This window comes from Pristiophorus japonicus, chromosome 7 (assembly GCF_044704955.1).
Source record: "Pristiophorus japonicus isolate sPriJap1 chromosome 7, sPriJap1.hap1, whole genome shotgun sequence".
NCBI lineage: Eukaryota > Metazoa > Chordata > Chondrichthyes > Pristiophoridae > Pristiophorus > Pristiophorus japonicus.
Window position 1 is genome coordinate 98016510 of NC_091983.1, and position 17358 is coordinate 98033867.

The 17358-nt window shown below is 44.3% G+C and overlaps 1 protein-coding gene across 1 annotated transcript in view; it reads right to left on the reverse strand.

Moving 5' to 3' along the window:
• Nucleotides 1-17358, reverse strand: part of pinx1 (PIN2 (TERF1) interacting telomerase inhibitor 1) — a 142319-nt gene that overhangs the window by 111120 nt on the left and 13841 nt on the right. Inside the window, exon 4 of the mRNA XM_070885170.1 lies at nucleotides 15963-16035. Coding sequence (XP_070741271.1) covers nucleotides 15963-16035 — 73 coding nt within the window. The remainder of the gene's footprint in view (nucleotides 1-15962; nucleotides 16036-17358) is intronic.

Here is a 17358-nt window from a genome sequence, read left to right on the forward strand (position 1 = left end):
GGACAAAGAAGGACAAACGAAAACAAAGAAGGACAAAGAGAAAGACAGAAGGACAGGAACGGAAACAGCACTGCAGAGAACGGACAGAAGAATCATCAACCGGTCATGGAATCAACCACCACAAACCTACAAGATCTACAGCCAGTGATGGTGATTGTATGTCTTAAGTCAATTTCTCTCAGAAGTCTAGTCCTGTAGTCTTTGTCGTTTTTTATTGCATAATAAAACGGACACTGGGTTAAGCCTAAATTTTGTGACACGTGTTGTCCGTTCCCACTATAAGTTCCGAGGTCTAAGAATCAGGGTAGAGTGAAAAACAAACACCCTACAGAAATTGGCGACCGGCGGCAGGACCTCGGCATTGGGACTCGGTTCACGGACACAAAACCAGGGCAAGGACCCTGAGGGAGGCTTGGTTAAGTCTAAGGTCGGCTAAGATAGTCGAAAAGGATCTTCTCAAGGGCAGCTAGAGCGACCAGGAGAGAAACAGTCTCTGACAGGCAGGAGTAGTCTCGGCCGACTGGGGTAGCCACGGAAAAAAGTCGTCGCAGGTAGTCTGCGCAGGGGTCTCAGGGAGATCCGAGTACTCCCAAGGGCGACTAGGGTAGCCGAAGAGCTCCAGCTGACTAGGTCGCAGGTAGTCTGCGAAAAGAAAAAGGTCCGAGGCCAAGGGTGATCTCAAGGGCGACTAGGGGACCAGGAGAGAAAGTCTCCGACAGGCCGGAGTCGTCTCAGGTTGAATAGGGTTGCCACAGAGAAAAGCCTGAGTAACGTGAACCACAGGTCACTGCGAAGTGGTCTCAGGGGAGACCAAGGTAGTCAGGGAGAATTTCTCAGCCAGAGGCACTGAAATGGACTTACTGCAGAAAAACACGGTAGAGCCCGCAGCTAAGAGCAGTTGTAGAAAGTCCATGGAGACTAAGGTAGCTGCATATATATGCAACAAGTTGGACATCTCAGAGGCATGGGCATGGGAAATGCTGCACTCTGGGGATCCACAGGAAAAAGCAGCAGAGTGGACAGTCAGTAGCAACCACGAAGGGTCAAAAGAGAAGGCGGTTTGGCTCATGTGCCTGCAAAAGCATGTACAACTGTTAAGAGAAAGGGTAGGAAAGCTGGAGGAGCAGAATAAAAAGTTAAAAGGCGAGGTAGCCAGTTTTGAGAAAGAAAGGCAGGACCAGGGTAGGAAGGAAGAAACGGCGCAGAGTCACTTATAGTATTTACAATGCCAGGTGACCGAGTGCAAAAAACAGCAGCAGATCTACAGTGAACAAAGTGAAAGGCACTTGGAAAAAGCCAAAGAGGCATTGGAACAGGTCAGGAGAATCAAGATAGCCTATCAGGTAGCGCAGAAACAGGGTTACGAGAGGGCAGATCAGGGACCTTGTAAGGAAAAGATCCGCAAGTTAACGGCAGAGTTAGACGGAGCCAAAGAGATGGTTTGTCCCATGGCACCCGGAACAGGTGAGGAAGGTTGGGATCCAGAAAGGAAAGAGTCAGACGATGAGCCAGACTACAGCGAGCATCAGCCGGCTCCCGAGGCACCGGGATCCCCAAAACCGTTGTGTCCTTTGAGACAGCAGAAATTCAGCCCACCCCCACCAAATGGTGGTCCGGCTCAATTACAGAGCTATTGATTCCATACACGCCGCTTCAGCTGCAGGAGATGCTGATGGGTGTAGTAAAGTTAAAACAAGGAGGAGATGCCTCCGTTCATTTTGCTAATATAGAGCAAATAGGAGGTATAAATAACTGCAGTGAGGAGGAGAAAGTGAAGCTAACACTGCTCTTGCTGGAGGGGAAGCTTTATCAGAGCTTGTCGACAGCCGGTTACGTGGAGGAACCCCACAGGGCTTTGTTGCAAGGCGGTCTCGCTCTTTTCGCTTCGTTGTTTTTAACATCGAATTACACACACGCTCAGTTGTCGTAAAGGCAGGATCGGGTCTTTTATTTAAACATTCATACTAAACAAACCCAGCATGAAAGTTACTGAAATACTGCACAAAGGCAGCTCTCTGCTTGTTCCAAGTTCCGTGGCTACTTGTGACACACCTTCCGAGTTTCCAGTGTGTAGTGTCCAGTGTCTAAACTCTCATCTTTATACCAACAAAAGTTTTTGAACCCTTATTTCTTTGCATAGTACATTTAGACAATTAACATACAGACAATGTAGAATCAAAAATGGCATTGTCCTGAAATCACGGCTAACTGCTTTCTGAATCATTTAACATACAGACGATGTCATCAAATGATTATTGGCATAGTAAGATACACTCAAATACAGACAATGTCATGAAGTACTATACACAACTCAGGCGATCAGCAAAGTTTCTTTGATTCCATGCATAGATTATTATTCGCATAGTAACAAGTTACACTCAAATACTCAACATTTCAATGGCTGAAAGGCATCATATCGTCTAGCAGCCTGTTTTAATCCAATCTTGAATCGCCCAACTTTTAACCCTTTCGATCTCCAGAAGCAAAGAGTTTCAGAAATGCAGGCTTGTGCTCCTACAGGCTTAAAGGAGGAAATCATGGCAGCACTAGGGTACAGTCAGGGTAGTACGTTCTGGCAGGTAGAACAGACTAGACAGCAAGTAAATGAATCGCCCGATATGTTTGCAGATAGACTGTGGCTGACTTATTTAAGGGCCACTGGAGGGAATATGGTACGGGCAGACTTAATAGGGGAACCAAGGAACCATTGACTAACCATAATGGCTAACAGTTTGCCACAGCTCAGAGCAAAGGTTGAAGCATGGTTTGACCCAGACCACCTCCAGAATACAGAGGCAGGGTTGCTGAGAAGATTAACTCTAGCTTTTAAGTCCAGGCAAGGGGAGGAGGAGAAACTAAAAGGGAAAGTGCATGAAGTTAGAGAGGTTAGGCAAAAGAAAGAATAGAGATAAGAGGGAGGTAATGCGGGTCGATCCCAAGAGTGTTATAACTGTGGGAAGTTGGGACACTGGAGCAGGGATTGTAGGCTCCCGAAAGGAGGGAAACCAGGTTACAAGGGTGCTGAAGCAAAACAGAGCCACAGGAAGGCAGCCGACGACCCTGTACAGATTTTAGTGGCTGCATGACAGCAGGTTATGGGCACGGGTGGAGGAAAGCTGGACGCAGCAGTGGGAGAAAAGGGACCTAAATGCGTCGGCAACCCCACTGTGACAGTGCGCCCAGCCAGAATACCTGTGTCCACTCATATATGATGAGTGGAGCAGGCCATGTGTGGATGTGAAGGTGGAAACAGTTAGGGGAAGGTATTTAGTAGATACAGGAGCCTCTAGCACGATTGTCCACTCACCGAATCTGACCACTTCCCCGTGGTTGAGCAGAGTCCCATTTACACTGGCGGATTTTACGGGTAATGAGCAGGCTGGGGCAGTGTCGAAACCCTTAACCATATAATTAGGACCTAACATAACAAAGTGGGAGTGCATTTTAATGAAGCATGAACAGCCTGGTTCGGGAGTTCTCGGGGCCGGTGACATGTTGGCACACCACGCCATAGTTAATATGAAGAACAATTGTCTATGGGGGGGCAGTTGATGCAGATAGGATGGGAGAGATCGTAGTGATTCCCAAGGACAGTACAGACAAAGGCAGCACCTGCACGATGAAGTCGAAAGGGAGTTATGACTTAGAAGGATTAGTCGATAACATTACGGGACAGGTATCAAGGGTATGTATGGGAGAATATGGATGCATTTGCAATGCACAAGCATGATTGCGGGAGAATAACTGGGGTAGAGGTGAAGATAGACGGGGATCCGATGACACGGCCCCAGAAACAGTATAATTTTCCCCGGGAAGCAGAAAGGGATTTGGAAACTGCTATAAATTATCTGGTGGATCAAGGTGTGTTGAGGACCTTAGCCACACATGTAAACTCACCCCTATGGCCAGTAAAGAAGCCTGATAACTCATGGAGGGCCACGGTAGATTACCAAGTCCTAAATAAAAATATTCCAGCCTGTGCACCCACAGTAGCAGTGGTAGCAGATTTGATAGGAAGTATCCCCACAGCCGCTACAATTTTCACCGTGCTAGACATTTCAAACGGGTTTTGGTCCATTCCCCTGAGACGGGAGGACCGGTATAAATTTGCCTTTACCTTTAAGAGTCAGCAGTATACATGGACACGTCTTCCACAATAGTCCCTCGATTTTTCACCAAAGTATGGCTGAGGCATTAAAAGGTTTTAGTCAGCCTTTTAATCGGTTGGTCCAATATGTGACGGCCTGATGTTATTCTCCGAAAGTGCGGAGGACCACGGGCCATTATTGAGTGAGTTACTGCATTTGCTGAAAGAAGCAGGTTTTAAAGTAAATCCCAAGAAAGCTCAAATAGGCAAAGAGAAGGTGTAGTTTCTAGGTTTGACCATTAGGGCAGGAAAGAGAGCCATAGAGAAAGACAGTCCAAGAACTACCTGTTCCTAAGGATGTGTCTGGAGTAAGGTCTTTCCTGGGAATAACGGGTTACTGCAGGGAATTCGTAGAGGGATATGCAGCCATACAGCTCCTTTGTTGAGGCTTCTTAGGAAAGAAGTAGAGTGGGAATGGAGTGAGAGTTGTTAAGAAACATTAATCCGGTTAAAAGAGGTGTTAAAGTCAGCACCAGTGTTGGGAGCAATAAATGGGGATCAGGACTTTAGTTTGGAGGTAGCAGCGACTGGAGACAGTTTGAGTGCGGTATTACTCCAGGAGCGACATAGCAAGCTGAGACTGGTGGCCTACACCTTCCAGGTTCTCACCGAAGTAAAAAAAAGAGCTTTTCAAACTGCGAATGACATCTGTAAGCAACTTTTTGGGCAGTAAAGCATTTTTGGCCGCTCACAGGGTTAGCTACAGTGACTTTGTTGACGTGTCACACCCCGACACAGATGTTATTAGACGGTAGAATGAAAGATGGGACAGTGAGCAGTAACACGATTGCTCGCTGGACATTGTTGCTTACTCAGTTAGATCTGAAGGTCGAGAGGCTAGGGGAACCAAAGCTAGCCCTGAACCTGGTTTATCCGGGGGCAGCTTATGTGTGTTCAGTTGAAGGAATGTGGGATGGAGATGTGGGATTCTGAGCAGGGGAACACCCAACAGGCAGGGACATCTGTGTAGATGGGTCCAGTTCAATGACTAACGGAGAGAGAAAAACTGGCTGTGGGATTTACGATCCCAAGGCAGGGATAGAGAAAGCCATAAAACTCAACACTTTAAGTGCGCAGCAGGCCGAGCTAGCAACAGTAACGTACATAGTCACACACCCCAACATATTCCCAACTCCCTATACGATATGTTCGGATTCCATGTTCACTTGTAACTCCTGTACAGAGTATTTAGCCATATGGGCTAGGTGAGGGTTTAAGTCCTCAGACGGAAAACCGTTGGTGACGGCTCCATTGTTAAAAGTCATTTTGGACGTCACGGGTAGGGACCAGAAGGATTACTACATCCAAAAGGTCAAAGCACACTAAGGCAGAGCCCAAATGGAAAGGGAATGAAAAAGCAGACACTGGTCAAAACAGGGGCAGGAGAAGGGACACCTTCACTGTGGACAGATTATGATTGTAACAGGCAGAGAGTGGCCCAAAGAAGTACCATTGCCGCCTGATTTAAAACAGGATCAGTTACGGGATGCAGATCTTAGAGCAGCGATTAGGGAAAAGATAGACAGGAAGTCTGTAGCGGGACCTTTGGGAGCTGCAGACATAGTAGTAAAGTGGGAATGTTGTTCAAGGGAGATAGTTGGATTGTGCCAGGGCAGTGCAGAGAAGAATTCTTGCAGTTAGCGCATGGGGGTCCAGGAGCTGGACATCCAGGGCCAGAAACAACGTGGAATAAAGTAGAAGCCGTGGGATAGTGGCATGGACTTAGAAGTGATGTAAGGAATTACTGTCAGAATTGTCTGGTATGTGCCGCAAACAATCCAGACCCCGACCAGAGAAAGGCTCCGTTGGGATACACATGGAGGGTAGAGGGGCCATGGCAGTCTATACAGATACGATTTCACAGGGCCACTGCCCATCTCAGGCAGAGGCAATAAATATTGCTTGGTGTTAGTAGATCTTTTCACGAAATGGGTAGAAGCTTTTCCTTGTAGGGCAGCCACCGCAGTAGTCACTGCAAAGATTCTAGTGCGAGAAGTATTTTCTCGAATGGGGACTGCCCGATAGTGGAATCAGATCAAGGGAGTCATTTCACCAGAGTGGTAATGTAGACCATCCTAAAGCTGTTGGGGACACGGGGGAAATGGCATGTGGCATTTAACCCCCAATCGTCAGGTCCAGTAGAGAGGACAAACCGGACCTTAAAAGAGAAGCTTAGAAAGGAGATAGGAAATACCCGAAGAAATGAGATGAGATCCTACCTCTAATATTGATGAGCCACCGAACCAGTCTCTCAGAGTACGGGACACTCCCTACTGCACTGATGACAGGGAGATTAATGAATTAATGAGGACCCCGACCCATATCCTAGCACCAGTCCTGACCGAAAAGCAGGTAAAAGAGGTCACACAGGATAGGTTTGTCAAGAGATCTGTATGATACTCTGAAGGGGTTGCATTGGGAAGCAGCTAACAATATGGGCAGACAGCACCAGCAGAATAAACTGCTGCTGGAACCCCGGATTACACAGGAATGGAAGGTAGGGGATCAGGTAATGGTCAGGAATTATACCAGAATAGGGGCATTTGAACCATTGTACAAAGGACCATATAGCATTGTAGACAAGGCAAGCCCTATGGTGTACGCGATCCAGCTGCCAAAACGGCTCCATATAAATCAGTGTAAGCTGTACAACCCCAGAGAGAAAAGTAAAAAGTGGGCCAAGGCCCAAGGAACTATAGTGAGTTTGATAAGTGTAAGCCTTCCACCCATGCTGTGGGATGATGAGGATGGAGAAGTAAGGGACGGAGCAGTAAGGCAGAGTGGTTGGGTACTATGACCTAGGGTGCCCTGGACACCTCCTCCATCTCCACCCCCGAGTCTCCAGGAGTTGGCCAGGGTGGTTAGGGTCAACTTCGACCAAGTACTCCAGACAAACCGGAAACAAACTTGGGGAGGTGTCAGTATCCTGCCCCAGGCTAAACATCACGACCAGGAAGGTATGGGTGCGAGAGGGTAGACAAGTTTGTCTGGAATGTAAAGGGATTACCCCCATGGGAGGATGATGGTGGTGGTGGTTACAGAAAACAGACAGGGGAAAATCTAAGGCATCCACAGAGTGGGAGAAACTGGGTAATAGTTCTAACAGGCGAACCACAGGAACAAAGGAAGGGGCGAAATGGTGTTGGGAAAAGTGGTGGAAGGAGGAACAAGAAATTTATGTTTCTGTGGCTGAATCTAGCAGTGGCAGGATTCTGGGTCAGGAATGAATTGGACACAGGGTTTTGATTCCTGTGTAACCTTGAACCCGCCAAAAACAGTCAAGGCAACCGAACTGATCGTGAGCAAATTAAAACATATCTCTAAAATGCTGGAAATTCCAAACCAAGAAATTCCATGTCCTGTCCTAAAACACAGACCTAAGAGCAGGTGGTGTTGATCCAACAGGAAAAATGTTGTATCATTCTGTATATTATGAAGTAGCGTCAGTTATTCTAAATTTAACAGAGTTGCAATTACCCCGGTGGTGTCCGCCAGAAACGGAAAAGTTATATGAAAAATTGTTAAAGGAAATGTTCAAACAATTCTATCAAAAGAATTACGGGGACAAGAGCCAGGGGGAAGCATGCAAACTGAGACGGAAAAGGGGGCTAATGAGTGATGTAGCTGCAGCATTTAATACTGGGACATCACTGGTAAATAGTGTGGACAATGCGCAGTTGCAAGCCCAAGTGAATACCTTAAGGGACCAGTTAAAGAAAATACTGGAGGAGGGTAGTGATATAGAGAGTAGCGAACTACAGGAGGACCAGGCAAAGACAATTCATTTGAAAGAGATGATAGCTGAGGTGGCAAAAAACACTCAGACCATCAATGCTTCAATCAAGGAGGGTAGAAACGCTTAGATCAAGCTGCTGTTTCATGTACGGGACTTGGTTGTTAAATGAAGGACGCAATAATTTAGAAGATTTAAAGCAAGGCCACGTACCATCATGGGTCAGTAACAAGCATCTAAAAGCATTGAGTGTCTATTACAACCTCCTGAATTCGTGCCAACTACGGTCAGCCTCCAAAGCGTATCCAGTCCCGGTCAACTGTGGTCAGAATCAACAATCCATAATGGGGATAGTGCTTCGAACACCAGTGTTGGATCAGCCACAATGACCTGCGCTGGTATACCGGGTGGAAAACATTGGGGTAATTTGGAACGGGGTACATGTGTAGCATCATAAAGCCCCGCAGTATGTGGTAAAATTGGGAGACTCAATAACCGGTGCTAGTCTGGAGGGATGCCAGAGAGGAGGTACACACGTGATATTGTTCCCCTATCATCTAAACTCTTTCGGCCGGTCGGTGTGTGGGTTCAAGTACAAGGACGGGCTGCCTATAAGCTTTATCATGGATGTGACGGCTCACGACCATGTTCCGCCACAGGTTGCGTACAAGGGAAACAGGACATACTGTGTCACCACCAGCGAAAATCGGTGTAGAACACACCAGACATCTGGTGCCCAGTGAGGGATTCTACCTTTTGTATCAAACCCCAGGTAGAGACACAAATAATTCTTATTTCAGACCACAAACACAAGTATCATAGCCAACGGTACTTTACCGAACCTCCAGGAATACATATCGCGTTTTAGATACAATATCCAAACATTACCCAAACATTTAACTAAAGTATTAAAGAACATCGAGCTGTCCCACAAATATTATTACATGTTACACCAGGAGAATGATAAAGTAAGGAGAAGTCGAGGAAATGATGGCCCCGGGACTCAATATTGAAGCCCCCTGGGTTTGAATCGTATCACACTCATTAGTAATTGTACAGTTGATAATAGTGTTGTATCTACTTGTCCTGTCCTGTAAATTGAAGAAAAGGATGAGGGAAGAGAATCTGGAAAGGTTATTAAAGTAAACCTCAGCCGAAATGTTTGTAAAAAGGTATAAACCGAAGTCAGATTAAGGCCAAACATGGTTTTGTTGTAAGAAACACTGTTGCGTTGTAAAAACATTGAGTTTTTGTGTGTAAAATGGAATGTAATGTGGAGATTTGACTGAAGGCTGCAATCACCCAAAACATTTGTGGAAAAGACGCCACCCAGAGTAATATCTCTGAGTTTATAAGAGACATTAAAAGGGAGTGTAAGGGTATACCTATTTTTCTTGGAACAAGGCACAGGAAGAGGCCACGGGACAAATTGTTTTAAAGTAAAATCTTTTGGACTACCTGGGAGGGGAAAAGGCGACAGCCTGAGGCAAGTGGTGACTCGTCACCCATTAAAAGCAATCTCTGTGGTCAAGGACAAAACTTGGTTATGCATACAGACAAAGAGATTGATACTATCTATCAGAGCAGCCCTGGAGTTGATTGGTCGCAGGGGGGTAAAACAGATCACCCCAGACTCTACAAGTCTACAAGAAACCAGGACTACAAAGGACCCTACAAAATGTACATTCTTGGATAACAGGGCATTATGGATAAGGAGTTACCTTTTGCACTGTCAACTCCGTGCGCAAATTAGTAGCCATTCAAACTCATCACCACAGCCAGTTAAACAGATCACCACATTGATCCAGACGCATTAATCAGACCCCGGCCCAGCAGGAAACTTATTCATACTATGGATATAAATATACAAACACAGAAACACAAGGAGAAAGAAGGACAAACGAAAACAAAGAAGGACAAACAGGAGAGACAGAAGGACAGGAACGGAAACAGCACTGCAGAGAACGGACAGAAGAATCACCAACCGGTCATGGAATCAACCACCACAAACCTACAAGATCTACAGCCAGTGATGATGATTGTATATCTTAAGTCAATTTCTCTCAGAAGTCTAGTCCTGTAGTTTTTGTCGTTTTTTGTTGCGTAATAAAACGGACGCTGGGTTAAGCCTAAATTTTGCACCACGTGTTGTCCGTTCCCACTATAAGTTCCGAGGTCTAAGAATCAGAGTAGAGTGAAAAACAAACACCCTACAATTCCGACCAATCGTATTACAGTATGATTTTCTCAGTGCCCTGTTATCTCATCCCGAATAATAGTTTCTGGCATTTTACCTACTATTGATATTAGGCTAACTGGTCTATCATTCTCAGTTTTCTCTCTCTCCCTCGTTTCTTGAATAGCAGAATTACATTTACTTCGTTCCAATCTGTTGGGACAGTTCTAGAATCTAGGGAATTCTGGAAGATCAAAACCAGTACATCCACTATCTCTGTGCCACCTGTTAAAACTCTTCTCAAGGGCAAATACTGGCCAATGCTGGAGTGACTCTTTTGTGTCTCGGTAACCAGAAAGTCAAGGTACGGTCTGACTTCCTTGGACTTGTGTGTTCGTTTGACTATATAATTCAACATTCTATTAATTAAGTTGCATGTTACTCTGCATTGGTTGGATATGTTGAATCTACAGATGCCTAGATCTTTATCAACCTCATCCTTAACTAATGCAACTCCAATCATGGAGTAAGTGTGTTGTCCATTGTTCATTCCTACGTGTTCACCCATCATTCCTGTGCTCGTTACAGTTGCTATATAAATGCAAGTTATTGTTATATCCCTTTATACAGAGTATTGAAAACTAACACTATTTACTTCTCTACATTCTGCTTTCAATTCTAGTTTATATGAAAGAATAATATACAGTTTAGTATAGGTTAATGAGGCTTTATGTCTGTGAAATAGAAACTCATTTATAGAAATTATGGTAATAAAATATATGTGGTGTAGTAGTGAACTGCACAATAATGACACTCCTTAAGTGTTCTGGCACTGGATCATTCCCTCAATGAATCACGCTTTATTGTATCAGCATTTTTCTGGCCCTTACTCTCGAGAAAATGTTTTAGTATTTCTAAAATGAACACTTGGGTATTTAGGGTATGCCGTAGATGGCACTGGTGAAAGGGTTGGGGATGGGGTGGGGGTTGGGGCAGACAAAAAGAGGTGGATTCTTTACATTACATTTCTTCATACATGTCAAAATGCAAAGACCTTTTGCTTGGTGGTAAAGCTGACCTCGCTGAGGATTCCGACTTATTCAGTTATTGTGCTACAACAGGATTGGGCAACTGTCGGCATATACAGTACATTACAACTTAAATCTCAATTAACGATGTTACGACAAGGCTATATTTTTGCACGGAACTCTCCTCACCCAAACGGAAGGAAGTGGGCCACTTTTATGCAATGCTGTCCTTTCGGGCCAAAGCTATGTGCCAAGAGTCATAAATGTTCCAAAACAGTCTTGCATATAAAACTGCCCAAACCAACAAGTTGACAAAGATGTACTCATGCGACAGGCTGATTCACTGCCTCTATTTGATGTAGAGCTGCGGGTTTCTGAAAACACCAGGACTGCGAGAGTCTGTGGCATCATCTTAGCCAAATGAAACAAGCAACTCATTCACTTTTCACCTCCACATTTTTCTGAATGAAACATTGAAAGTTACACAAAGTACTAAGTAGCATTTTGATTCATTAACCTGCAGGAGGGCAGGGTTTCAGCAAGCAAAAGAAATCTTACTTTCAGGTAGAAATATATTTGGAGAACAAAGGAAGCCTGGTGAAGCCAAAGACATACAAACAGCTAACTGCTAAAAATAAAAAGTAAGACCAAAATTAATTGCATTGAAATCAACTTTGTGTACAATACAATGTCATTATAATGAATTGAGTGTCTGGGGCATTACAGTAACTAAAAATGCACAAATGGCACTCCAACTTCAGCCTCAAAGTAAAACGCCTCGCTGCAAGGACTACGTATAACAAAACTACTCAACCAGAGGTATCAAAATCCTAGTCTCTGTGTTCTCAAACATTCTAAAAATTGTGTTAGTTTAATCACTGAAAGCAGTAAAAGTTAGGCAACAGTACCCTCTAGAGACAAGTACCATATATCAATCAGTGGTGAGATTGTCACTGCTGTGTAACAATCATAACACACATATTTAAAGCTACAGTATGCAGAACTTATGTACTTTTCCTTTCATCGTCAAATTTTGTGAACATTTAACTTTAAACTTTAACATTTAACAGGAAGCAAAGAGTAGGAGTAAATGGGTACTTTTCATAATGGCAGGCAGTGACTAGTGGGGTACCGCAAGATTCTGTGCTGGAGCCCCAGCTGTTTACATTGTGCATTAATGATTTAGACGAGAGGATTAAATGTAGTATCTCCAAATTTGCGGATGACACTAAGTTGGGTGGCAGTGTGAGCTGCGAGGAGGATGCTATGAGGCTGCAGAGTGACTTGGATAGGTTAGGTGAGTGGGCAAATGCATGGCAGATGAAGTATAATGTGGATAAATGTGAGGTTATCCACTTTGGTTGTAAAAACAGAGACACAGACTATTATCTGAATGGTGACAGATTAGGAAAAGGGGAGGTGCAACGAGACCTGGGTGTCATGGTACATCAGTCATTGAAGGTTGGCATGCAAGTGCAGCAAGCGGTTAAGAAAGCAAATGGCATGTTGGCCTTCATAGCGAGAGGATTTGAGTATAGGAACAGGAAGGTGTTACTACAGTTGTACAGGGCCTTGGTGAGGCCACACCTGGAGTATTGTGTACAGTTTTGGTCTTCTAACTTGAGGAAGGACATTCTTGCTATTGAGGGAGTGCAGCGAAGGTTCACCAGACTGATTCCCGGGATGGCGGGACTGACATATCAAGAAAGACTGGATCAACTGGGCTTGTATTCATTGGAGTTCAGAAGAATGAGAGGGGACCTCATAGAAACATTTAAAATTCTGATGGGTTTAGACAGGTTAGAGGCAGGAAGAATGTTCCCAATGTTGGGGAAGTCCAGAACCAGGGGTCACAGTCTAAGGATAAGGGGTAAGCCATTTAGGACCGAGATGAGGAGAAACTTCTTCACCCAGAGAGTGGTGAACCTGTAGAATTCTCTACCACAGAAAGTTGTTGAGGCCAATTCACTAAATATATTCAAAAAGGAGTTAGATGTAGTCCTTACTACTAGGGGGATCAAGTGGTATGGCGAGAAAGCAGGAATTGGACACTGAAGTTGCATGTTCAGCCATGAACTCATTGAATGGCGGTGCAGGCTCGAAGGGCCGAATGGCCTACTCCTGCACCTATTTTCTATGTTTCTATGTTTCTAAATAGATATTTTAAATCACTATGAAGAAACTGTCTTCCTCAATTTGGCAATGCATGTTATTAATACTGCAGCTGAATCAACATTCTGCTAACTAAACAGTAGGCAGAATACATTCCCTCCTTCCAATAATTACTAATCAATTTACAGTAGCCTAATAATTTACATTTATATAGCATCTTTAACTTGGTGAAAGGTGACAAGGCACTTTGGGCCCAAATTTGGCTCTCCGGTTTTTTTGGCGCACTTACCTGAAGGTGCGCCGACTTTCTACTCCCAAAACAGCGCCAAAAATGTTGCTCCGTATTCTCCCCGCTCTGTGGCCTCTCCCATGGCTTGGCGCAGCGTGGTCTGTCTCTTGGGGGCGGAGCTAGGGCCCTGCACAAAAAACAGTGCTGGCAGCTCAACGCATGCGCACTGGAGGTTTTGCGCATGTGCAGTAGCTCCTGCCCCCAGCCGGAGGTCCCTCGGAGAAGTCCCACCCGTCCAGTCCTTGCAGAGGTTCCTCGGAGAGAGTCGGTGTGTTCTCCCGCCCCTAGCCCTGGCCGAAGGGCTTGTTCTCGAATCGGAGCATTCTCCCGGCTGAGTGGCCTCCCGCACCGGCCGGCCTGCTGACTTCCCCGGCCAGGTAGGACTTGAGTTTTATTTATTGACAGTTGTGCTTTGTTTTGATGTGGGGGATTGGGGGGGAGGGGGGAAGGAGAGTTTTGATATGCAGGTAGGTTTTATTTTATTTTTTTAAATTCATTATTGATGGTTTTTATGCTTCTTGAATGTTGCGAAGGGATTTAGTGCTTTGCAAGGTCCTCTCCGCTTCTCTCCGCTCCCCCCCCCCCCCCCCCCCCGCCGCGATCTCTGGCTACCTGCGCTGATTTCTTAACTCTCCGCAAGGGTTTTCTGTGCAGCCACAAGTCGCCACATACGCTGGCCTAAGTTAGTTTGGAGCAACTATTAGCTGTGCAAACTGGCTTAAATGGCCAAAATAGGCGCAGATGGCTGGTAACGCCCCCTTTTGAAAAAGAAACTCCTAACTAACTCATTTACACTGGCGCAAATTAAATGTGCAGAATGGGGATTTTTAAGATACTCCAGACAAATCAAGTTGCTCCGAAAAAAAAGAGCAACTCCTGGGCAAATTTGGGCCCAATAAGAGTAGGCTAATGGAAATGACCAAATGCTTGGTTGAGAAAGCAGGATTTGAGGAGGCTATGGAAAGTGGGAAGAGGAGTGGGCAATGGAAGAGGATTCGGAAGGGAGTCCCAGAGATGTGATGATGGCTGAAGATTGTCATCAGTAGTAGAGAAGTGATGGCAGGGACACATAGTAGGCTGGAGTCTGAAGCATGGTTCATATTCTCATCCACCTGCGGTTTTACTCCACTTCCCCAATAAACTGTGGTACAGTGTCAAATATGAGGAATATAGTATGGCATGTCAACTTATATGACCTGCAGAATGACTAGACAAAGATTAGGAAACCGATTCACCAATTCTTCAACTTTAAAAATTAAGTAACCTTTTCCCACAAATCAAAATCATTAATACCGGGATAACAGCATAAAATATGTAATTCCGGGACATATTGTACACTATTATACAACAGTTGGACCTGACCAAACATCACAAGAGCACTGAAGTCACAAAACATATATTCCATGGCAGAAAACACTTGTACTATGTATCATACAATATATGTATCAGAGCCACTAGTTTATGGTGATTAAATAAGCCAAATTAGGGTGTAGCTGAGTTATTGATATTCTTGAGCTCAAATTCTATGATTAAATGCATATTTGCAGGGAAACTGTAATCAGTGGCCTTTATTACTATTAAATGTTCATCTAACTACGCAGTTAATTTTATCGCCCCCTCCCCCCACCAATTCATTCACGGAATGTGGGCATCACTGGCAAGGCCAGCAGTTACTGCCCATTCCTAACTTTCTCTGAGAAAGTGGTGGTAGGCCTTCTTTTTGAACCACTGCAAGTTATTCTTTGTATCAGTTTAATACAACTGAATACACTTCAAACGAAGGTTAAGATTCAACCATATTGGTGTGCGACTGGAGTCAGATATAGGCCAGATTGGTAAGAACGGCAGCTTTCCTTCCCTAAAGGGCATTAGTTTTTTTTTTAAGCCCAGGATACAGAGGAAGGTGGTAGGGAAAACATTCCAGGTTGCAGGTAGGTAGAAGGTAGGCTGTAGGAATTGTGTGTAACAGTACTGGGGAGTGGAGGACTGCGCTGATTGGAAGGGTGATTCAAAGATCTAGGATAATTAAGAGCAGAATATTGAGGTGCAGATGCATGGTTTGTAACGGTTACAGAAAGATATACATGTGTGAAATTGAGAACTTGCACAAATTTAATTTAAAAGCTAATAATATACGTGTTGAATTTTAGATAGGGGAATAGCACTGTACCTTTAAATTTATTTAGTGTTAGTTGGGATAAACCAACTTTCCATTCCAGGATAAAAAAAATGTCATCTGTTTCTGTGGCAACTTTTGTACTGTCCAGGCACTTTAGTTAACAGCTCCATTCAAAAGTCACACGATAGATATCTATTCTGAGTATAACCAGATATCCCAAATCTTTGCCTCAATCAGTGTCACCCACGAGTACAGAATGGTGACCTCTGTACAACCAGCAATGATGTTACCCAGTGACTTTTACTGTATTGAACAGAATGGTAAACTGTGTTACCAAATTAAATACTACTGTACTTGCCATTCTGTCCGTGGCAGTCATTCAGTTTAGACAAAAGCTGGTTAAACTCATCTTGGTGCGCAATCCAGTTGTCCTAATCAAAAAAAAGTAAAAGGTCACTGTTAAACATTATGACTTTAATTAGTAAAAGTACACATAAATAATCGTAGAAATCTGAAACAAAACACACAATGTACAAAGCAGCTTTATCAACATCCTAAAGGAAAAAGGTGGTTAACATTTCAGATGGAACATTTCATCAAAACCTGGATCAAAAGCTGAAACCTTAACCATTCTTTTTCTTTCAGATACTGATTTCCAGCATTTTGTTTTTTAATTCTCTGGTGTTTATAGTCTCAGCTCATGTAGCACTTTATTTTTTAATGCTTAGAGTATACATTGTTAGAACTTCTATGTGCATAAAAAGCTATTTATCTTTCCAGTGCGACACGTTCAATTTACTGTTAGTGGAGTGGGGGGTGGGGGGGGGGAGGGCGGACTACTTCACTGGCACTTTCCTGGAGACAGAGTTCCAAAGTTGTAATTTTTAATGAAAACAGCCAATAGTGCAAGAATCAGAATTTGGACCTGACATTTTCATTTGAAATGTTAAGAATATTTAGTTTCAATATAGCAGGCAAATTATTTTCTCCATCCCACCTCCAAAAAAGTAAATTTTAAAACCAGATCTACCCATGAACACTGCGTAACTATAGCCTTCGGTGTCTTAGTTTTCCTAAAATTATCAGGAAATTTTCACACCTGAAAAAATAAACGGAACAAAAATACAATAGTTTTGCTTCGTCCAACTCAATAGTGCTATTATGGGTAGAAACCAAGTGAGGTCAAGAAACCAAGGGCCAATCACCCTGATTGATCTAATGCAACTCCAACACCAGCAGACACTTGGTGATATTGCACTACAGGTTGGACCTCCTTTATCCGGGACTCCCTTATCCGGCACTACCCCTCGTCCGGCATCATTCCGCCGGCCGGGGACACATGCGCAGAATGTGGCTGACCTCCACCCCGACTTTGGGGCCGCGCCGACATTCGGCCCGCCGGCACATCCTTTGCGGCCCACCCAGGGCGCTGACCTCCTCCCCCCTCCCCCCTCCCCGACCTCGGGCCGCTGACTTCCCCATATCCGGTAAAATCCGTTATTCGGCACAGGCCAGGTCCCGAGGGTGCCGGATAAGGGAGGTTCAACCTGTAGTTTAATGCAGTAATATTTTTGTGCCTGTATTAATATACGATTCTAGGAGTGTAATCTTACAACTTGCTTTCTGAGTGATCTGTGCAAACCTTTATCATCATTCCCATGGTTAGCAGGAACCAATTAGATCTCAGTCAAATTTCGTAGCAAACACCATTATTCCTTACAAAAAAAACTTGAAGAAGTTAATGGAAATAACTA